At 32.2% G+C, this 22253-nt stretch overlaps 4 protein-coding genes and 1 pseudogene across 8 annotated transcripts; all 5 read right to left on the bottom strand.

Annotated features, from left to right (window-relative positions):
- Positions 1–2200: 2200 nt before the first annotated feature.
- On the bottom strand, positions 2201–4828 carry LOC105179541 (nicotinate N-methyltransferase 1-like; annotated as a pseudogene). The gene is made up of 4 exons (XR_016065421.1): positions 4352–4828; positions 3793–4188; positions 3455–3521; positions 2201–2624 (listed from the first exon to the last, which is right to left on the bottom strand). The product of XR_016065421.1 is annotated as a nicotinate N-methyltransferase 1-like (transcript).
- Positions 4829–5042: 214 nt separating this feature from the next.
- LOC105179510 (nicotinate N-methyltransferase 1) lies at positions 5043–9154 on the bottom strand. The gene is made up of 4 exons (XM_011103156.3): positions 8708–9154; positions 7355–7776; positions 5971–6035; positions 5043–5436 (listed from the first exon to the last, which is right to left on the bottom strand). The coding sequence occupies exons 1-4, from the start codon at positions 8980–8982 to the stop codon at positions 5134–5136; spliced, it is 1065 nt and encodes a 354-aa protein (XP_011101458.2). The 5' UTR covers positions 8983–9154; the 3' UTR covers positions 5043–5133.
- A 2966-nt stretch (positions 9155–12120) lies between these two features.
- On the bottom strand, positions 12121–14494 carry LOC105179511 (protein RGF1 INDUCIBLE TRANSCRIPTION FACTOR 1). Of its 4 annotated transcripts, none has more exons than XM_011103159.3 (4): positions 14210–14494; positions 13866–14061; positions 13367–13582; positions 12121–12810 (listed from the first exon to the last, which is right to left on the bottom strand). In XM_011103159.3, exons 2-4 carry the CDS (start codon positions 14037–14039, stop codon positions 12562–12564), a joined length of 639 nt encoding a protein of 212 aa, XP_011101461.1. In that variant the 5' UTR covers positions 14040–14061; positions 14210–14494; the 3' UTR covers positions 12121–12561. The 4 variants fall into 4 exon arrangements, with proteins under 4 accessions (XP_011101461.1, XP_011101462.1, XP_011101463.1 ...); XM_011103160.3 differs by having other exon boundaries at positions 14285–14494; XM_011103161.3 differs by having other exon boundaries at positions 13866–14048; positions 14285–14494.
- A 3033-nt stretch (positions 14495–17527) lies between these two features.
- On the bottom strand, positions 17528–19945 carry LOC105179512 (Tetratricopeptide repeat (TPR)-like superfamily protein). Its single transcript, XM_011103162.3, has 3 exons — positions 19638–19945; positions 18408–18738; positions 17528–17856 (listed from the first exon to the last, which is right to left on the bottom strand). Exons 1-3 carry the CDS (start codon positions 19880–19882, stop codon positions 17752–17754), a joined length of 681 nt encoding a protein of 226 aa, XP_011101464.1. The 5' UTR covers positions 19883–19945; the 3' UTR covers positions 17528–17751.
- A 591-nt stretch (positions 19946–20536) lies between these two features.
- LOC105179544 (pistil-specific extensin-like protein) lies at positions 20537–21424 on the bottom strand. The gene is made up of 2 exons (XM_011103194.3): positions 21210–21424; positions 20537–21076 (listed from the first exon to the last, which is right to left on the bottom strand). Exons 1-2 carry the CDS (start codon positions 21382–21384, stop codon positions 20718–20720), a joined length of 534 nt encoding a protein of 177 aa, XP_011101496.2. The 5' UTR covers positions 21385–21424; the 3' UTR covers positions 20537–20717.
- Positions 21425–22253: the final 829 nt, after the last annotated feature.

Here is a 22253-nt window from a genome sequence, read left to right as displayed (position 1 = left end):
TTCACCAATTTTTTTGTCAAACATATGTGATATTTAAGTGTTATATGATGTGATATTTTTTGCATATGCACAGTATATATGATGTTTTTTCTGCAAAAGTTCAACAAAACAACAATCATATATGATAAAATATAAATTTTGTAAAGTTGAGATGACAAATTGATACATAAAAAAAGAAATTAAATGTCGAAATATAAAATAAATATAGTTTAAATAGTAAAATATGATTTACTCTATTTTTTATTAGTTTCTCTTGAAATTAATTGTGTCAAGTAAAAGGCTGTATTAATTTTAAATATTTAAATAATATTAATAATTATAATTAATTAATTCAAGAAATAATAATTTAACATTTTGAGCTCAATAAAGAATTAAAACGTGCAGTTAATATATTGTGAATTATTGCAGCTTTATGGTGTCCCCCACCGACCGACTCCATCATCTCCTCCTCCCCCTGACCCCCCACCATCCAACTGCTGACACGTATATACAGATATAAGCACGCCTATTTTCCTGCATGATTACAACATGGGATAACCTACCACACTATCTTTCAGCTACCTCCAATGCATTTGTGGTACAAAGCTGCAACACAAGATTTTTGTTGTCCTTTTCAGCTGAGTAGTATCTTGGAATTATTCCATTTTTTGTACCATTTATCTAATATAAAGCATTCTAGATGCATCACGTGCTTAATTATAAATTTAAAATAAAAAATACAGGTATTAATTTTTGTAAGAAGGACACACCCTTTGAAGTTGATTAAAATATTAACAATTATCTAATTAAAAGAATATAAATAGTTGGATTTCACAATAACATTTGTTTGAAATATAATTGTTTAAATATTCAACTATATTAGTTCGCATAGGTGATTCAATCAATCGTGAGACCAGATTAGCAGTGCGGATCCTACTGTAAATATTATTTAAAATTAAATTTTGTAAATTACAGAACAATATAGTTAGTTATCATGCATGGATATATACGTATGAAAGGTGGCGTTTTCTTTCGATGAATTTGAGTAAAATATTTCTCAAATTATTCATTGATAAATGAAAATAAATATAATATTTGATTATTTATTTAGATTAAATGGGCGTTCAATGGAGCTAAGTACTACAACGTGATTGTTATGTTAATCATGTGAAATTCTAGTATTCGTTATGAACTTATATTGAAAACCACCTCTAGAGTCCATATGAGTATTCAATAGGTCTCGTTTATCTTAGTATTATTCCATTTGTCGTAATTTTTAAATGTTTTGTCTCTATATGATTTTTAGATTGGTTTCATGAATTTGTCGAAATGGTTCTTGCAAAGTGGTAAAGGGGCATGGAGCTGGAGAGTTCGCAAGACATCTTGGATAGCATTAGGCTACCAATTGAGGTCTTATTATTCAGTTTCGACTTGGGTGTCCTTTCATAAATAAGTTGAAGGTTGTCTGTGTGTGTGATTGGTGTTGTCATGTATTAGGCATGGCAAGTTCAATGCAGTCGTTCCTACATGAAGGATAAGGTAGTAATCATATAATTTGATTTTTACCTAATATGGTCTTCAAATGCTTGATCGATGTCATCACTAGTCAATATGATGTGTTTAACTATTTTGATCGCCTATTTTTAGTATTAATATTTTATTTCACATTCACCCACTCATAACCTCATTAAGTTTTTGCTTACAAATATCATATTTCTTCCTCCAGATACAAATAATAAAGTGAATGAGTCAAGGTTTAGCTGACTTAAAAAAAAGGACCAAAGTGATTAGAAACCGAATGGTTAGAGCTTGTAATTATTTTGATTATTGGATTATTATTTTGGTGGATACATTATTGTTACAAATTTGGTTAGGTTGCGTTTCGAGAATAGGACATAAAGACATGACATTTTATAGATTAAATAAGTCTACATTTATGGAATGTTTAAAAAGTAATTTAATTATGCACATTCATATTTTTAATTTGATCATAACTTAATAAAATTATTCAATGATTTTTAAGTTCACTCCATTCAATTCATTCCATAAAATATGATTCATCAATTCAGATTATTTTTTACCAACGTGTTCGAGGAATAAAATAAGATGTAAAGAGATTATTACAAGATAATTATATTACAAACAACTTTAGTGATAGTATAAGAGTAAAAAGAAAATATAAAAAATAAAAAATAAATTATTTTTTCCTAATTTATTGCACAACTAGTAAACAACAAAGTTTATTACTCCCAATAAAATGATCTCGAAAAACAACAATTACTATTAAAATTAAATAAAACACATGCACACTAATCTTGAACATTAATACATAAAATGACTATGAATCAAATTACAACGCACACAAAAATAGTCAAATTTAATATCATTTTTGAAACTCCAGAACAGTGAAGTAATGATCGATATTGAAGTTTGCCTTTAAACTAGGGAAACCAGCGTCCGGTACTTTGTTTCTGTCCTATGTTTTCCCTTAGTCCTGTACATTGTCATGACGTATATATCTGCTTCAAGAATCGCTCGACTTCTACTGATGTCGTTCATGCGTTTGCGTTCGTAGTGAAATTGCATTGTAACAATTCTTCAGAATTCGCTTGCATTCGTCATCAGTACATGTCACTAATATCCACCGGTACATGCAAATTATTAATAATGTACGTTAGTAACATGTAAATTACTGAAAAATAATTACTTCTCTTGATTTTTTTCATTTTATAGTGTCTGTAAATTTAGTCATTTATCTTGTATATAGACTTTAACATTATCGCACAAACAAGGATTAATTTTTATATTTTTTCTCAAGTGAAATGATGTTTTTTTTTAATTTCCTATACTATAAATCATTTACACTTTATACGTCATGGCAAATCAATTTTTTTTTTTACTGTGGTCAAATAAAATTAATGCAAAAACTCATGGTTTAATGATTTAATCTATGCCCAAACGTTTTGTCATAATTTTTAGCTATAGTTAATATTTTAACATCATTATACAAAAACAACTAATAATTGTTGTGCAATAATGAATAATTAATATTTCCTACAACGAAAAGTTATATTTCATCTAATGATCGTTATATATATCTTACATCAAAGTAAAAACATAAAAAGAATTCATAATTTACAAGTGGTACTAAGACAACGAATTATTATTAAAAAAAAATAATAATAATAATAATAATAAGTTAATTAATAACTGCATATATATATGCTTGCACACACAATGCTCATATTCGCAGCATCACATCGTGAGTTTCCATTAGATGCATGCAATTATTTCACTTAATTATATTAATTTATTCTGGTTATTATTTGTAATTATTGGTTTTCCATAGAGAATTATTCTTTGGTTATTTCAGTAGCATTTTTAAAATTATGAGTGACTCTCAGCCAATTTAAGGCCAAATACCAGAAAAAAGTTTTATTAGAATGCTTAAAGTTGAGATCTAGATGAAAGTACCTTCATAAATATGGCATCACATGGTGGAATATTGGACTTGAGCAGGTCGCCCCCAACATGTTCAATACCTGCATCTCATCGTAGGAAAACTCAATTATTTTACTTTTCATAATAGTCATAAAATCTTTTATTCAAATCAAGTTTGATCGAATCAAAATTAATTATAGAACAAATATGATACACTTTTTATGTGATTGATCATTATTTTTTAACTATACATCAATTACATTACAAATATATTATATTTACCATATAATTAGATTCGATGATCTGAGTTATAATTTCCTATCATACGATCAATTGGAAGTTGGAACTTCACATAGTTAATATATCTCTTACCAGGAATCTTGGGTGCTTTTTCAACAACCTCCGGCAAATCAAAATTGACAGTATCTTTTTTAATACTATATGATTTTTGCTCATGATCATCCTCAAACAATCCCCTGAGTTCCCACCCACATCGACCAGTGTCTCCACCCCCTGGAACACATGGTAGCCATCCAGAAACTCTTTCATGAACGGCGCAGATACACCGGACATGGCTTTCTGCATCAGAAGGTTCATCTCAACATTCTTGCCGTAGTAACTGTAACCTAGCTCGCCGTGAACTTTCACGAATGGCTCAGATGACGGGTCCAGCACGGCCTCGTGCGCTCGTGGCCATGCCAGTAGGGTGCGTAGGACAGGCCGTTCTTATCAGCTGCTAGGGCTTTTCCCACCTCCCTCAATGAATATCTTTTGATCCATGTGTAAAATAAGCATGCATACGTCAAGTGCTATATATGTATATACGTATGTGTGTGTGTATGCCTGCATGTATGTGAGACTGTGTATCGACAGATTTACAGTGAAAACCAAAATAAGCAGATATGATCTCACAGAAATGCATATATCGTACCTTCTTTCTGAGCCATCTGCCCCAATGTGTTCATTGAACACTCCATAACTGGTAAGCAATCGGAGAATGCGTTGGAGGTTCTCAGCATCACGAGCCAGGGCCAACCGCGATGGCAGATAGGATATCTCCGCCGTGGAGAGGGGGTTGTTGGATCCATCCTGCCGGATTGTGTCCAGCACCTTGAGCTGAATAACGGCTTTGAGAGACATGGGGACACTGACAAGGTTGACCAGCTCCATTATGGCTAGTATTGGGCTATTGATTTGGCTCCTCTCCATCTCAATTTACCACACACACTCACTGTGTGTTTCTTATCTTCTCTTATAATGAATTGAGTAAATGGAGCTTGTTGATCTAATATATATAGCCACGTGCAGGCGAAGTATGGAAATGGGTTAACCAACTTTTATGCGAGTTGTATTATTGTTGTATTAGGAAATATTGCAATTTCCGTCCTCTAATTAAGGGTATAGTAAATTATTTAATTCTATTTTTTTAATTTTTGATAATTTTAATCTTTTTCCGCCTATAAAAGCATGTGCCTACCTTTACATTAGGGCTTTCCCACTAGATGGGACCAAAATGATAAAAAAAATTATCTCGTATCTTTTTTGCTGAATAGTCCAAAATTAACACTTTTTTGGAACAAATGTTACACGCACCTCAATAGTCCAAAATTAACATAGTTACATCGGGGAATAAAACCGACCCAAATTATTTCAAAAACTATGTAAAATGACTGAGATCAAATTATAGCACATAGAAATAGTACAAGATTTAAATCATTTTTGAAACTCTAGGACAGTGTAGAATTGATCGAGTAAGATTTTTGCCTTGAAATTACGGAAGCCGGCTGCAATGCCTAGCTCCCGATACTCCATTTCCGTCCTGTGTTTCCCCTTAGACCTATAAATCGTCATGACAAAGATGTCTCCTTCAAGAAGGGCTCGACTTCTATGGCTGTTGTCTGTGTGGTTGGGCAGCACCGGCTCGCAAGCAACGACTTTACCTCCCGGTGGAAGTGCATCGTGACAGTTCTTCAAGATATGCTTGCATTCGTCGTCTGTCCATGTTGTTAGTATCCACTGCTAAGTGCAAATATTGTCCATTTTAGCAACGTGCAATTGTTACCACTAACGAATTACAACAAAAACACATAATTATCTGTGTTATCATTGCTAAAACACATCAAAACATACGCATATACATAAATATATTATAAGATTAGAATCAAGAACTTAGGGCCTTGAGTACTAAAAAATGTCCTTGGTTTTTTAATGTTTTATTTCTACACCATAATGTCATAAGTTCAAATAAAAATTTAAGCAATAGATAAAGTTAAAATTGAGTAGCTCTCAATGAATCCACAATATTGAATTTTCTATTGCAATTCATGTCGTATGTTCTATTGCATCTGATATATATGTATATATTATATATTATGTGTTTAAAAGAAATTTTAAAATAAAATTAATAATTTAATCTTTATACACGTGAGTGTGACATGTACATGTAAAATGGAATATAAACTGAAATAAGAAATTCAAACTGCAAATAATGGAGGGGCAAAACCCGGAAAAAGTGAAAAGAGATTGGTCAAAGTTGAGAAATGGAATAACCTTCATGAAAATAGCATCAGCGGATGGAATGGTCTTGAGCAGGTCACCACCAACATGCTCTACACCTGCGTCTCATCATCATAGGAAAACTCGAATTATTTCACCTTTACTCAGAATATCTGCAGTGCATCCTTTTTTTTATATATTTATACTAAATATTAAGAGAGAGCACTTCTTTAGTGTCTCTTCCAACTATCTTCCAATAGTTATTTTTTTTTCTTTTTAATTTTTATTCATCGTTTTTTGTCATAATTTTTTTATGAATTTAATTTTAATTTATAATTTTATATTATATTTTATTTTATTTTATTCTAAATTTTAGATAATAGAATTTTATAAATATTTTTATTTTAATGATATTATAAAAGTTGCACACGTAGAGTGTGCCACAAATTAGTAGTCACTATATCTTATTATAATTAGAGAGCACCTCTTTGGTGTCTAAATTTTTACTTTTTAATTTATTTCAGCATTTTTTTTTTCATTTTTCTCAACTTCCAACTCTCTCTATCCCAACTTACTAATTTTTTTTTTTTCTTTCCCCACTTTCCTTTCAATAACTACTAACAACCTCTAGTATTTTAATATTTTCTATTTAACCAAAATATATATTTTAAAAAAGTAATAAATTATTACTTATATTTTAAATTAATTACCACACATTTGGGTGTGCCACAAATACTAGTTATCTACATCTACGCTCTATACCATATAAAAAAAAAGTTTTTTTCTCTCACAAATGGAAATTACGACTTCGCAACACCAATTTTATTATTATATCAATAATATCCCAAAATTAATTTTTTTTCTTTGTTTCTTTCTTTCTTTCTTTTTCTTTTAAAAAAAAATATGATGTGCTGGTTATATATATATATATATTCATAATATATTTTAAAATATAAAATATTATTTCTTATATGCATATAAAAATAGCGTACTACGATGGCTAGTATATTAAGAGAGGCACCTCTTTGATGCCTCCATTATTTTTAGTCTGCTTTTTTTCTCTCTTATTTTTTTTCCACATACTAACTTCCACATTTTTACCACTATCTATAAGTAATAAAAATTATTTTTTAAATAGTTATTTAATTTTAGTTAATATTTTTTCTCATTCTCCTACTCAATATTCTCTTTCAAAGTTATTTATCATTTTTACATTATCATTCTTTCTATAATAAATTCTTTTATTAAATAATATTTAAATGTGCCATATTCGATCAGTATTAATATAAACCACAAGACCCACATTTTTGTAGTGGAAATTAGTGAGTATGACCCCATGAGACCCCCCACAGCTTTCCATATATAATTAATCATCAGCAGATCACAACATAATCACTAATTAACACGTTTCATAAATTCCCAATAATTTGTTTCTTACCAGGAATTTTGGGTGCTTTTTCAACAACCTCAGGTAGATCAAAGTTGACACCTTTTTTAATACTTGGATTCTTGCTCATGATCATCCTCAAGCAATCCCCTGCACTTCCCCCCACATCAACCAGTGTTCCCACTCCCTGGAACCCATCGTAGCTATTCAGAAACGCTTTCATGAACGGAACAGATACTCCAGACATGGCCTTCAGCATCAGCTCGTTCATCTCAGGCTTCTTTCCATAGTAACTGTAAGCACCCTCGCCATTAGCCTTCACGAACGGCTCGGAGGAGGGGTCCAGGACGGCCTCGTGCACCAGCGTCCACGCCCGCATCAGGGCATCTTGGTGGTGCTGGAGTACGTAAGCCCCGTACGATAGGCCGTTCTCATCTGTCGCCAGGGTCTTGCCCACCTCCGTCAATGAATATCTGTTCAAATTTGTGCATAATCAACATATATATCTATAAAACATTGTTTTTGTTTATAATCACTTTTTCAAATAAATCTCATTCAAACTACATTTTAACCATTGTGCCTGATAAAAAACTTTTTATTGTTGTTGTTAAATTTAAGTATAATGTTAATTTTGAAATTTAACTACGAATTGTATTAACATAATTAATTATGTAATTGTCGGACTAAAGTGGACGATAGTGTATATATGTGAAATATAGAATACAAATTCATAAAAGAAATTGAACAGAATGAAAAGTTAGGGGAAATGTTGCCTGGCCAAAAGTGGAAAAGTTATTATAAGAAATATTGAAAAATAAAACATAACATTGTATTCTGTCCACTCAAATTGAGCATTATCTTATTTGAATGAAATTTAAAAAAAAAAGAAAAAGAAAGAGTAAAAATCCAAAAACAAATATTTTTACTGAAAAGTGTTAATTCATATGGGATTTGGTCAAATATGAATCAATTATATAATAAGTGTAATACACTTGTCTTGTGATTAATGTATAATTTTAAAAAAAAAAACCAATTGCATTGAAAGTGTATTATATTGCTCTATGTGATTTGTTTAGTCCAATCAAACCTAATTTAGATTAAAAAAAATAGAAAAAATATGAGCAACCTCATGTGATATTATAAATGAGTAAATTATACTTCTATTAAAAAAAAAAGAACAATTTACTTCTTGTATTTTTTAAAATACAACAATTTATCCATTTATATTTTTTAAAATACTGCATTTTAAAAAATACGGAAATGAAAATAATTATTTTTTTTATATGAGATAATCATATGGGAATAAATTGCATTACACCCTAAAAAAATCATTACACGATCGATGATTTCTAGTGAAAATCACAGTTAGCAATTAGGCAGATGATTTCACACAAATGCAGATACCTTCTTTTTGTGGCATCTGCGTTGAGGTGTTCCTCAAACACTCCAAAGCTGGTAAGCAAGCGGAGTATGCGCTGGAGGTTCTCGGCATCGCCACCAGGGCCAACCGCGGCAGCAGATAGGATCTCGGCCGCGGAGAGGGGGTTGTTGGATCCACCCTGCCAAATCACGTCCGCCACGTTGAGGCGGACGACGGCGTTGAGAGCCATCGGCACACTTATCATGTTGGCGAGCTCCATTATGGCTGTTGTCGGGCTGTTAGTTTGGCTGTTCTCCATCTCCACTGCTCCCACAATATTTTCCTCTGCTACTCAAGATCTGTTATCTGGTGAGGATTGATTGGATATATGTAGACAGGAGAAGTGGACCATTCGGTGCTGTCAGATTTTTGGAGATTAGATCTGTTTGTTTGTTAGGTTTATGTCCGTGTCGTGTACACTGCTGGAGCCAATAACTGACGGAAAAATGGGTGTCTGATATTAGTTTTCAGAGTCACGAGGGCTATTAGATGCAACTATAGGTTTCAACTTTCTCACACGTTGGAGATGAAATTCCAAAAATCTAGATATCCAGTATAAAAGATGTGAAAATTTGGTTGCACCAATCGACAAACTGCATTTGATCCCAAAAAAAAAAAAAAAGAGAACAATGATTGGAGATATTACTATATACTTAGTAATTGTGCACATTTTATGTATGCGCATAATTTTTATAAAATATTTAAAATAAAGTATGTTTTTAAATTATATTATTTACTTTTTATAGAGTTAAAAGTTATTTAAAATAAGTATAAGATAAAAATGAATGAGAAAAAAAACGCCAAAAGATAGTTATGAAAAATCATGATGGATGGAAAATATAAAAGCAATTATTTCATCTTAAAAAAAACTAACATACCAGTTTAAAAAAAAAATAACATACCAATAAATTGAAAACACCAATAGGGTGCTTTTCTAATTATATAAAAAAGAGAACTCTATTTTCACACACAAACAGTAGTTATTTACCCTGTGATACCAATTTTTTAAATTTTGAAAAATATCCTTGTGTATTTTTTACTACTCCTACTCAAATTCTTCTCATCTATATGATTTATACAATCCATCTATAATAATATGGAAAGTTCACTCACATCAATTTTTTTTGTGTCGATAATATCCCTAATTTAGTTTTATTTTAATTAATTAATTTATGATGTGTTGGTTTGTATATATTATTTTTATTTATATATATTTTAAAATATAAACAATTATTTATTATATATATACAAGAACAGCGTGCAATAACAGCTAATATAATATAAATGCTAGTGAATATAGCACGTTCTACGTATATAAAATGCACCTATAATTTTTGTGTAAAAGAGTATTTAAATATTAATAGTAAGTTAATAAACATATTTTAATTTATAAAAAAATATTGACAAACAAAGATAATTGAAGAAATAAAAAAATGCATAAGAAAAAAAAATAACTATCAAATTTAATTATGAAAAATCATGATAAATGAAGGAGTAAAAATAATTAATTATAATTCAAAATTTTAAAAATAAAAAACAGATCAAAATTAAGTGTGATATCAAAAAGATGCTTCCACTCAATAACAGAGTATAGATAAATGTAGGAGAAATTTTAGTTCAAATCGTATCAACTAAACTTTACCCATTCACACTATATTTCTTATGTGATTGTTGTACAATTCAAGAAGAATGATTAATTACATGATAAATATATTACAATTAGTTGTGTTCGACGAAACCCAATATGAGTTAGAATTTTTTGCTAATGTGGGACAATGAAAATGAGTAAATGGAGGCTTAAATGTATATGTTGAAACTCCAAGGAGTATGTAAAAAACTCAGATGTAGATTCGGAACTTGGTCTGGGCTGGTTGTACATCAAAAGAGAGAGATGGGTTGGGCCAGGTTAATTCTGGGCCTCCAAACTTTGAGGTAAATGCTGAACAGATCTGGTAGCTGAGCTTGGCCCATTATATGAGCATTTGGGCTGTTGGAAGGCCCATTATATCATTTTTTTAGGACAAAAACTTTCACAAACACCGCCTAATTTTTGTATTTCTAACGTGAAACTACCCAAAAACAACCAAATTTAAAATGTTCTGTGTAGGTCCGGCCTTTATCAATTAAATTTAAAAATCAATTCAATATATCAATAATTAAAATCGATAAATGTATTGAAATGTGACGAAAAATCAATAGACTATTATAAAAATAGACATACACTTTTACATTGATGAAATTCAAAATTATGAATTCTCAAGTTTAGTGATGGAATAAGGTTTGGTTGGCAGTATGTCCCATTGACTGGGGAGAATAATATTAAGCAATGATGGGAAGGAATAAAAGGAACTTTCTCATACCTAATTCTATACGTCCAATGAATACTTTAATCTCTGCAATCCTTATAAGACTACAATCCAAATAATTAAATATAAAGTCTATATATCCACTCATCTCTTATACTAAATAACCCTTTTTTTCGTATTACAAAATAAATAATTTAATATTATGCTAATATAATTTTAATATATCAAAAATTTAAAAATCTTATTAATAAAAATTACTAATAATATTTTCAACTAACGAATTTGAGTTCAAACATCAGTGCATTTTTTTTGTACCAAAGCAACTTTGGAGAAAAATTATATATATATGATATATATGGATAATAAAGTAAATAAAAATAAAAACTGTATTTTTTTGTCTTTTTTGCTTTATACTTCCACTTTTCTGTTCAAAATACAAAATTGAACTCAACAGATGTTTCATATACATCGAGTTTTATTTCACTTCTATCTCTTAACCAAACACCAAATTATCTCTTATACTCCTACTTTTCACCTCAACCAAACACACTCTAAGGAAAACAATTGCATTTCCATCCTGTATTTCAAAAGTAAAATTGTCCGAAAATATGTCAGATGACTAAAAGTAAATAATTTCGTAAGTTACTGGACCTGAATAAAAATAAATATAATTATCGAACTAAAATTAAAATTAGGCATACTTAGCGAACTAAAATAATACTTTTCTTTATTTTTAGTGACATTTTAAACACAAATTTTACATAAAATTTGCAGAAGCAATGAGAGCAGTATGGAAAGAACTTCCAAAACAAACCCTACTGTCAAAGATATATATTATTGAATTGGTAGGAATTAATTAATTAATCACAAGTAATTAATAATTAATATCTGGAAAGGTTGTGCACACAGCCTGTACCTGAAAGAAACCCTTCAATTACAGACTATATATATATATATAAATTACTAAGAGCAGTTTCAATTATTAAAAAAAAAAAACATATATAGTCCTAAAATCGATCAATTACAAAAACAAAAATCGGAAAAGAGATGAATCCCTCATTCACAGAAAGTGATTTGTCACTTTGCAAATATTAAACTAATCAAAGCTGTTTTTCTTTATGTAAACGGCCCATGTGGGTTGCTGGCCCCATCCATCATCATAACTATATTTATTTATATCACAATCCACAAACACTTTGCTCTTTTTTTTTTTTCCATCAAAATTACATTTTTACAATTCTATATAATTATATAATAATTATTGCTCTTTCTTATAAATTATAATTTCTTTTTACAACATTCAAAGGGAAAAATGGTGCAAACCCCTTAAATTTTAACTCAAATCAGATTTGGTCGAACCAAACAGTCATATAGTATAATATACTTTATATGTGGTTGGTCACTTATCTTGAACTGTATACCAATTACACTGTAAATGAATATATTATACTTATAATATAATTGATTAAGGTTCGACCAAACACGATTTGAGTTAGAATTTTGATTAATGATGGGGTAAAAAGAGAGTGCAATTAGGAGGTAAAAGGAGCTCTTTGAGGAATGCCTTTTCTTCTTCTTGTAGAAGGAGGTGGAGGGGGTGTGGGTGGGTATATGTCTTGTTGTGAGCCTTCACGCACTTCCAATTCCTCTTCTCTTGATGATGTTGATGATGATGACATGTTATTCACTCTTCTTGATATCCCTTCACCTCTTTGCATTCCTACCTCATTCTTCGCATCTAAGAAAAAGCTCCCATCTCCATCCTTCTTTATTCCTACAAGCTGAATAATTCCCCCAAACCCCAAAGAAAGATTAACCAAAAAAAAAGAGAGAGAAAAAGAATGGCCCATGATAATGGTAATGGTGACGATGATGTATACATGACATAACTAAAAAGATGATGATCATGATAATGACCATTATTAATTGGTTATGTTATGTGATGTAAAGGATGCATGAAGATGGGTGATTAGTAATTAATTAATTACATGAGTTTTTTAAATATTTATATAGTCTGGCTTGTAACATGATCTGCAGGCATTCTTCATCAATGGGTTAATGTCACCATACATCAACTACATATATGGTGGGTTTACAAAGATGATCATGACTATTTTATATATTGTAGTGGTTTGTTACAACTTACAATGATGGTGATGCTGATGGAGATGGGCTTATACGTATATTTATGAATCATGATGTATATGTATGAACCAACAATGTAAAAAGAATTAAAAACCCATGATGTTAAGAAGGTGGAAAAAGCACACACACACGTGTGTGTGTGTGTGTGTTTCTACAGAAAGAGAGAGGGAGAAATAATATTAAGGGACTGACCTTACATCCCAAAGAACAGAAACGAAAGGTGTCCAAAAGGCTTCTCCCACAGATTTCACAGATGTGAGAAACAGCCTTCCCACCCTTAGGCTGAGGCCTCTCATTCAAGAACAAAACCCTGGCGCTGTTTATTACATATGTCTGCACCCCACTTATGTCCAAAACCTTCTGAATCTCCGAAACCCTGACCACATCGTGATACGACGATCGCCTTATCTGCACACCGTACCCAACCAACATTGTTATTTTCACACATATCAAACCAAGTTCGACCAAATCAGCGTATAATTAGTTGAATTAAAATTTCCCCAACAAAAAAACCCATAAATCGTAACGCCTGTTTAAAGTTTCAACACAGAATATTCATGTGTCATGGGAGTTACTACTGCTCAATTACTGCATTATTAAACACTTAGATATTCTGGTACTGTATGTTATAATTTTTTACCAAGAACAGGAGAGAGAGAGAGAGAGAGAGAGAGAGAGAGAAAAGGGTAACCTGAATTACTCGATGATCTTTGTGTTTGGATGTGCGGCAGTAGAAGCAGAAGGCGTCACCATTGCAGTCTAAGCAATACATATTGCATTCGCTCCGGGTGGAGGCGCCGTGGCTCCGGCAGACGCTGAAGAAGGTGGTGGTTAGGAGCTTCTCTAGCCATGGAGGAACCAGCATTGTGTTATCCTGCGTTTCAGTACTAATAATAATGTGTTTGGATGTTATAATTTATGTAAAACACACACTATGCAAAAATCTTAGAGGGAGGAGAGCGAATTAAAGTAATGGCCTAAGAACTATCAAATAAAATAGAGATAAATATTTACACACATATATATACGCATTACCCTTATGAAATTGGGATTCCTCAATGCTGATAGAAATTTGAAGAGAGAGAGAGAGAGAGAGAGAGGAAGCCTAACCTAAACAACCAAGAACTTTGAATCCCACAAGAAAACTACACCTAGGCTAAGGAGGTGGGGGGTGGACAAAAAGCCTAGATTTATGAAATGCTTGACAAGGAACGGCAAGGATGAAAAGGGTCGGCTCAAGGTTATGCTGAGACGTCGGATGTGAGTAGAGAGAGAGAAAAGGAGGTGGAAGGGTTTGGCGCTTACGCTACAATATTTGGGATCTTCCTTGCGTCTGTACGTAGGCATTAAGGGTCGCCCACTATGCTATACTATACTACGCTAATCCGCCAAAGTAGTTCAATTTGACGCATACGGCGTCGTCGATGATCCCCCTCCGGTGCTTCTCTTACGTGGCACGCGCTCATTGGTTACTGGCTTGGTCCCCACAGTATGGAGTTGTAACGTTGTTGATGACGTGAGCAATGATTCTATCATCATTGACTATATTACCCTCGAGTTTTCCCAATTTTTTCTTCGTACCTCCTTACAATGCAAAGTGCAAACAAGTAAAAACAATTGAGTATAAATGGACGAAAATAAGTAAAAATAAAAATAAAAATAAATTATTATTTTCTGTTATTAAAAAAAAAGATCAATATATACATTAATCAATGATGAAGGCATTACAATCGAAGAGCTAACATTATCTTGCTAATGAGTTTATATTTAGTTCTAACACTTTATTTCTAAAGTAATATATATATATATAGTCAAGAAGTTTTAACAAAACAAAATTTAATTAATTAGTTTGATTTATCATATATTGATGATAATTAACTATTAATTATTGATATTTGTTTATGAATGAGTATATATGTAATTGATATGTTAATTTAAGAAACAAAATTGGACTTTATATTTTAAGTTAGTTTATATATCTGTGTGTGTTGTCAATGTCATTTAAATTAAACCCAACGATATAATGATATAATATACTCATAATATATTCCTTTAATTCAATAGATAATAGATATAAACAATAATAAGTATAGTTATACATTTTAATATACATATTATGCATATAAATCTTTCTAAATAAAATAAATAGCGTAATTCTTTTTCTTTTAAGTTATACATCAATTCAAGTAATATATTGATATGACTAAAATTAGTAAGCAAATTACATCATTAATTTACATAAAATGAGATAAATATGAAATCAAACACATGACCTCGAACTTGTTTATGGGATCTCAATCTTAACCTTAATCAATAATGTAATTTTTGTACATACAATGTGTATATATTAGTTTTAGCATGAGTGCGGCCAGGTTAATACAACAGCAATAACACATTAATCAATCGGTTATTTGCCAGAAACTTTGTGAGGCACATGTTCGGACAAAATAAACAACAACTGTTTTCTGTCTTTGACGTTTTGTTGATGTAACAATTAGAGGATGAAATTCGGACGAGAGAAAAGCTGAAATTGGGGGAATGGCTTTGCGTGGATTCTTCACAAAAAGTATAATCTTTCCGTGATACAAGGAAAAAAACAAGGCTCCAAAAGCTGGAACTTTGTTCATAATTTATATGCCTTCAAATTGTACTCCCATCCAAAGCTTTCCACCTAATTAATCCTTTATTTTTAATAATTATACGATTACATCAATATTATATTCTTCTGATCATTACATTAATATATCTAAACGCTACGAAATAAGTTGCAATAAATGCACATAAATATTCTTCTAATGAGTCATCGATATAAATTATGGATATTTCTTTTCGTTGTATGCCATGTCAGTCACTGAGTCATGGGCCTCGTTGTATGCCACGTCAGTTACTAATGTGGTGTGTATTTGTCCGATTTCAATTGAATATACTTTTTTTTTTTTTTTAATATATGCACACACTCAAGATTAGAAAATTTTGTATCCAAATCATTAGATTGTCCCAATGGGACTGCGATTGAATATTCTTGCATCAAGGTAGTAGCTGAATTACCATTAAGTACAAACAAATTAGAAAAACTATAAGGAAAATATCCATAATATGTTTTCCACATATAAAATTGCCTGATAGAGAAGAAAGGAATAAAGTTTAAGGGAAAAGGTCGGATTTATTATTATTATCATTATTTTTTTTTATTATTATTTTATATATTTATATAGTGGGCAGGGAGCCATGGAAAACATATGGGAAGGTGCATCGAAACACGCTTTTTGCTAGCAAGGGCCTAAATGCATGTTATCTTCAATCATTAATTACTTTAATACACCCAATTAAACTAATGCTTCAATTAAAAGATCATGAGTTTGATTCTTATAAATATATATTTAATTTATTTTTAATAGTAATATGTTATTATTTTGATATTGATTAGTTTAAAAATATTGATATGTTGCATATTAAATATTATAATATGTTGGTTGATTTATAAATATCACTATATTTTATTTTTTTAAAAGTGATGCTTAATGTTGTTTGCTTCTACTAATTTTAATTATAAGACTAAACATGAAGTGCTTCTACGTTTCACATCACGGTCTCCTTATTTGTGTCATCCCTAACGTTTGGAAGATTAAATCGTGACTGCTGAAATTGCACTTTTAATATTAAGTTATTTTAAAGTCAAAAGGATATATTAAGTTATTTTACTGCAGTACTTCTATTTTAATTTACTTTATTTTATAAGCTATTAAATAATCGATGCGGCTGCTGGACAAAATAAGAATTTATAATTTTGAGGATGTTCTTCAATCCTCGTAATATGTTAATAAAATTCATAAATTTTGTTAATATCAAAAAATAAATAAATAAAAAATTATATTTAGTCAGATTTATCTACAGGCTCGTTGTAGGTCAAACAAATTATAATCGAAATTTTTTTTTATCAATAATAGGTCAGTTAAATATGAAATCTCATTCAACTTAGTTCTTTTTTTTTCTTTTTCCTATTGATATCAATAAATTTTGACTAACAGATGAATTTATTTATTGGGATGAAACAAATGACAATCATATAAAATGTAATTTTTTAACTGCGTAATTTCATTCTTTGCTTACACGAGTATGGACAGTTTCTTTTGTATCTTTCAGAAGCAAAGAATGAAAAAGACGACGTATCCGAAGCCCTGCACAGGCAGCTGCTTGATATTACAGCAGATACAAAAAGATCTGCCACACATTTACTCCTCCAGCAGCCATCTGAAACCCAACTATGAATCTGTAACTCCTTTTGGCGTCCATGATTTTCAAGCAGCTCAAATTTACGGGTGGTCAATTGCTGTATCCGAACACGATCTGAGCTGCTGTGCAAGACTTAAAAAGATTAAACAGGCCAACAAGGATTGTACACTTACAAGGAATGTGTCATCAGATAGCTCATGCGCAAATTGAAACATAACCACCGCTGCTCCATTCTAAATGATAGGTGGAAGTTGCTTAAATGTTTAATTTCTAAAATGTCAGGATAGGCAAAAATGACATAGCGGGACTCGAAATAAGCACACAACCGAGAAGAAATGGGTATGTCATTTATCCATCTGAATTTCCTCATTCAGCCGATCTATTTCTCTTTCCCACTTGAATCCAAACATCTGCCGGCCAAAGGGAACAATGAGGTTGTAATGAAGTACCTACAAGATACAAACACTTGGTCTGAGCAACGAATCATGCCTCCAAGAACAATAAGCCACATTTACTTCTAAACGAAGTGGCATCAACAAACTGCTAAATTTTACGACTAAGTCTCTACTTCCGTAAGATAATACCCAAGCCTCCCCTTAACAGAGAAGGTTCACATTTACTTCTACTAATTTGCTCAACATTGTTCCATTCTTCGAGAATTTTGCGTTGCAAAGCCAGGTATCCCTATCCAAAATTTAAATAATATTACTGTATTTTATTATATTAACAAGGAGATATGCGCAAATAACTAGACTTATTTCATTTTTGTTTTCCCGTAGGAAAAACATGAAGAAGAATTGTTCGATTTGATAAATTATGTAGTCCTGCAGGAGTATTATGTGTCAAGGTCGTGATAAAAGTATCACTACAATATTTTTCAAATACAATTGAACTAAATAAGTATAATGGCAAGGAACGAAATGTTCAGTTTTATCATTTGTAACGTAATCCAGGTTTTCCATGAGAACTTGTGTATCAGCACGTCTAAAAATGAAGATACCTTATTGTTTAGGTCACGCAGCTGCAGTTTTAACACCTCTGACAACTCAAGCCATTTGGAATCATCACGCCCACCTTTATACATCCAAGCTTTCCTAAGTGCTAATCGCCAGCCAGCAATGCTATTCCTTATCTCCTTGTTAAGTTCAACCCACTCTGGTGCACACCCGTTTTTGTTAAGAATCCTATACAAGGTGTCTTCAGCCGGGTCCGCATGAGGGTTACTGCTAAGGTCCAAGGGCTTCCCTTTCCCGGGCAAGTTCTCAAATTGACCTTCTTCCATGGCATGCCATACTCGTTGCTCAACGACATTTATAATGTCAGTTTCTGATCTGGAAAAACAACAATCCCAAATGTAATTTCACTTTACAAGCCTCAGGACAGGTTAGACAGATAGAATCTAGTTGTACATAAGGAACTTAGGAATAGATGACAATAATTTAAGAAAATAAAGATGTAAGACTAATCATTGACCAGATTAGTAGGACAATCTAATACTAAGCAGAAGGAAATTACATATGCTGAACGACTAAAGCCTCCAGTGATCATAATACCAGAAACAGTCTGCTCATATATTACGGGCACATATCTCTCAGGTATGAGAAACGAGGTGATAATTGAGAGTAGCACACACTTTACACCATTGATTAATTACGTTACAAGAAAAACTTTGTTGAAATATGTGTATTGGTTTAATGTTAACTTCAAACTGAATCAAGCTTGATAAACTGTTTGCACCATCCCAGAGTGAGCTTCAAGCGACTTTCATGTTGATGTAAGCCATCCTGTTAGGACTCCAGCTCCTTGGTTAAAAACAAAGAAATTCCAACACTACTTTGCAACATAGCTGATGCAATTGTGTACTTGAACCATAAACCATCAGAAAATCGTATTCAGAACTGAATTTCATCACAAAAAGAAGCGCAGAGCATAACACTATGTCTACACTCTGTTATCCCATAGAGCACTGACAGTCTGACACTCTAGAAGTAAGTTTGAGTTAAATTCAACACTGGCATATCATACACCAGCAGTACACCAGTGATTTCCAGCCACCAATAAAATCATGCCCAAAACCACACCTTTATACACCCATAACCACTGGAGCGTCCATCAAAATTGAGAAACCCCTCGAAAATTTTCAGGAAATTGATCACGAAATTGTGAAATCTTACGAACATGTTCCGTGAAGAAAATATAAATTATGCTGAAAGGAGGTTACAGTATTCACCTGACGTTGTTACGTTGTCCACGGAGCTCCGGCGGGAGCTTACGGTCGTTGACGGCGTCGATTACGGAGGCGAGGCGATCATGGGTCACTTTCTTATTGGGCTTGGGAGAAGAAGGATCCGACGACGAGGATGAAGAGGACGCCCATCTTCCACGGAGAACGATGGATTCCCCGGCAGTCCTCGATTTCTGAACCAACGGAGCTGAAGAGGAGAGAGCTTTCCTTGCCGCGAAGCGAAGAGCCATGGCTGACGATCCAAAGATCTTGGAAAATGGGCCTCACAAAACACTTGGGCCTCTGTATTTGACCCGACTTTGGTCCAATCATAATTTATAAAATCTGAGTCCTGTAATGAATCTACGTGGCCGAGCGGTAGACACAAATCAAGGTTGTAATTTCAACTCTCCAAAATAAATAATTAGTGAATATAATTTTTGCATATTATCGAATGAATGACGCGCATTTTCTGCAGACATATATATTATAATTATAATTAAATATATAAAATATATTAATTTAATATAAATTTAAAAACTTAAATAAATTAATTATTTTATTAATTGAAAAGTATATTTTTAATCACACCAAAAATTGATTTAACGGTGTCAATTCTACCATCTTATTTATTTTCTTTATTTTTTTTGGAGTATGAAGGAAAAAAATTATTATCTAACTAGATATTGTATTAAATTTTTAATTTGTTGCTTATATTGATTAGTATTTCTTAATTATTATTATTTTAAATGACTAAAATTATTTATTAATATACACTTAAAAGAGTATGAAATTGTGAGAGATAATATATTGCACTTGAATTTTTTGGTAAAACATTTCTAAATCAAAAACTACATTCAGAACAAATAATACAAAAATGGTGATATCTCAATCTTACTATTTAATTAAGGCCTCATCCCGATATTTAAATTTTTCGATAATTCACAAATAAACTGAGATACTTTATAGACAAATTATATCTAAAAACATAGTATAAATTGATTCTGAGGACAAGACAAAGATAAGAAAATAAAAAAAGACAACGCCAGTTAAGTCTTATACAAAATCAAAATCATAAGACTAGTACTAGTAGTTGGTCTGTTTGGCATCATCGGAATCATCTTCATCAGGAGCACTAGTGTCTGGTTCATCACACATTGGAGTTGTGTAATAAAATGGCCCCAGAATGTACTTCACTATGTCCCGGTACACTATGGCCGGGCGGAGGAGCTTCACGCCGCTCTTTCCGCCCCCAAAGTTGGTGGCGATGTTGCAGATGGGGTCGGGAGACGACACCAGCCTTAGGAAGCACTTTTGGGGCTTCAGCTCCTTGCCGTTGACGTACTTGTTACAAGTTATTTCAAAGTCGCCAGCATCGTCTGTTAAGTCGCTAGCATTGACGACTCTGTTTCTATCGTCTAAACATGTGATGGACACTTTGCAACCTGAGAAAGGTACATTTGGTGGATATTAGAACCAACTCATAGTTTATTTTACTTTTTATTTAAAAAATGATATGATCAATTTTTTATCTAAAAGTTTAAACGACTAGAGTTTCGATTCCAAGGAATGGTGTACCTTTAATGGGATTGGCACCATTGACCCATTCGTTCCATCCTTGGGAGCAGTCCTGGCAAAGAACTCGGCCGCCAACTTTAAAGACGGCGGCCTTGGCATCTCCGGCAGCCATACAAATAGAGCTCAATACAAGTACCGACGCGGCAATCTTCAAAACAGTATCTGCCACCCCCATTGTCTCTTTCAGATTTCTACCTCGTTAATGTTGTACTAAGTTGAGCTGAAGAGAACGAATAATGTATGTAGATAATGTATTGTATATATAGATGAGATGAGGATGTCGGGCATAATTCATCAAATGTTGTGCGTGGAAGGCCACTAGTTGCAACGTGCAAGCCATGAAGGCAGGTCAACTCAAAACAAATTTAAAAAGAGAACCCTAAAGGGACATTCAAATTATAGGTATTGCTACAAGAACTATATAGCCAAAGGATATCCAAATTAACTCCTGTTAATTTCGATAAAGAATCTAATTCTGTCGCAATTTTCTTACATATGATTATCGTTTATCCTCATATTTCATAACAAGTGCTCTGCATCCGGCGTCAGCCCACCGCCGTTTCGTCAGCCGTGGTGGTGGTGGTCTCATTGTCGGTCATCACGTAACAGATGAGAGGAGCTACAGAGCACTGCAATGCTCTCTCTATCAAGTACATCACTACGCTTTCAGCCTTCATTTTCTTTGAAGATGATAGTCCAGCTCTGTGTGTTCAAGCCTATTCGATATTCGAACTTTGCTCTAAGGCTCAAAATAAAACATGAATCTTTATTTATTTTAATAATAATAATTCTTATATAGTTGATTAAAATTATTATTAAGTATTAAAAAATTCAAATTATTAACGTTCCAAAAGAATGTTTTCTAGTGGAGTAGGTTTTGGTGCCAACAAGAATGTGGATGCTTAATTAAAAATGATTAGCAAAAGATAAGCATTGATTTCTTAATTAATCTACAGGGATTTGTTCAGAATTGTGGGGATAAAAATACCATTTTCTCCCATTTGTGTGCACTTTGAGCACGTGTGTCAATCATTTCTTGGACCC

The sequence above is a fragment of the Sesamum indicum genome, linkage group LG5 (genome assembly GCF_026168435.1).
Source record: "Sesamum indicum cultivar Baizhima isolate 11 linkage group LG5, ASM2616843v1, whole genome shotgun sequence".
NCBI classification, from domain to species: domain Eukaryota; kingdom Viridiplantae; phylum Streptophyta; class Magnoliopsida; order Lamiales; family Pedaliaceae; genus Sesamum; species Sesamum indicum.
This window is presented reverse-complemented; position numbering and strand designations above follow the sequence as displayed.

Excerpts from the sequence above, each read along its gene's own strand:
- LOC105179510 (XM_011103156.3), bottom strand. The coding sequence starts at position 8,982 with ATGGAGAACAGCCAAACTAACAGCCCGACAACAGCCATAATGGAGCTC. Across the intron at positions 7,777-8,707 it reads GCAGATGCCACAAAAAGAAG|ATATTCATTGACGGAGGTGG; the intron begins GTATCTGCATTT and ends AAATTTGAACAG. Across the intron at positions 5,437-5,970 it reads CTGATGCTATTTTCATGAAG|TGGATACTAACAACATGGAC; the intron begins GTTATTCCATTT and ends TGCACTTAGCAG.
- LOC105179511 (XM_011103159.3), bottom strand. The coding sequence starts at position 14,039 with ATGCTGGTTCCTCCATGGCTAGAGAAGCTCCTAACCACCACCTTCTTC. Across the intron at positions 13,583-13,865 it reads AAGATCATCGAGTAATTCAG|ATAAGGCGATCGTCGTATCA; the intron begins GTTACCCTTTTC and ends TACGGTGTGCAG. Across the intron at positions 12,811-13,366 it reads TCTGTTCTTTGGGATGTAAG|CTTGTAGGAATAAAGAAGGA; the intron begins GTCAGTCCCTTA and ends GGAATTATTCAG.
- LOC105179512 (XM_011103162.3), bottom strand. The coding sequence starts at position 19,882 with ATGGCTCTTCGCTTCGCGGCAAGGAAAGCTCTCTCCTCTTCAGCTCCG. Across the intron at positions 18,739-19,637 it reads GGACAACGTAACAACGTCAG|ATCAGAAACTGACATTATAA; the intron begins GTGAATACTGTA and ends TTGTTTTTCCAG. Across the intron at positions 17,857-18,407 it reads TGCGTGACCTAAACAATAAG|GTACTTCATTACAACCTCAT; the intron begins GTATCTTCATTT and ends TGTATCTTGTAG.
- LOC105179544 (XM_011103194.3), bottom strand. The coding sequence starts at position 21,384 with ATGGGGGTGGCAGATACTGTTTTGAAGATTGCCGCGTCGGTACTTGTA. Across the intron at positions 21,077-21,209 it reads TGGTGCCAATCCCATTAAAG|GTTGCAAAGTGTCCATCACA; the intron begins GTACACCATTCC and ends TACCTTTCTCAG.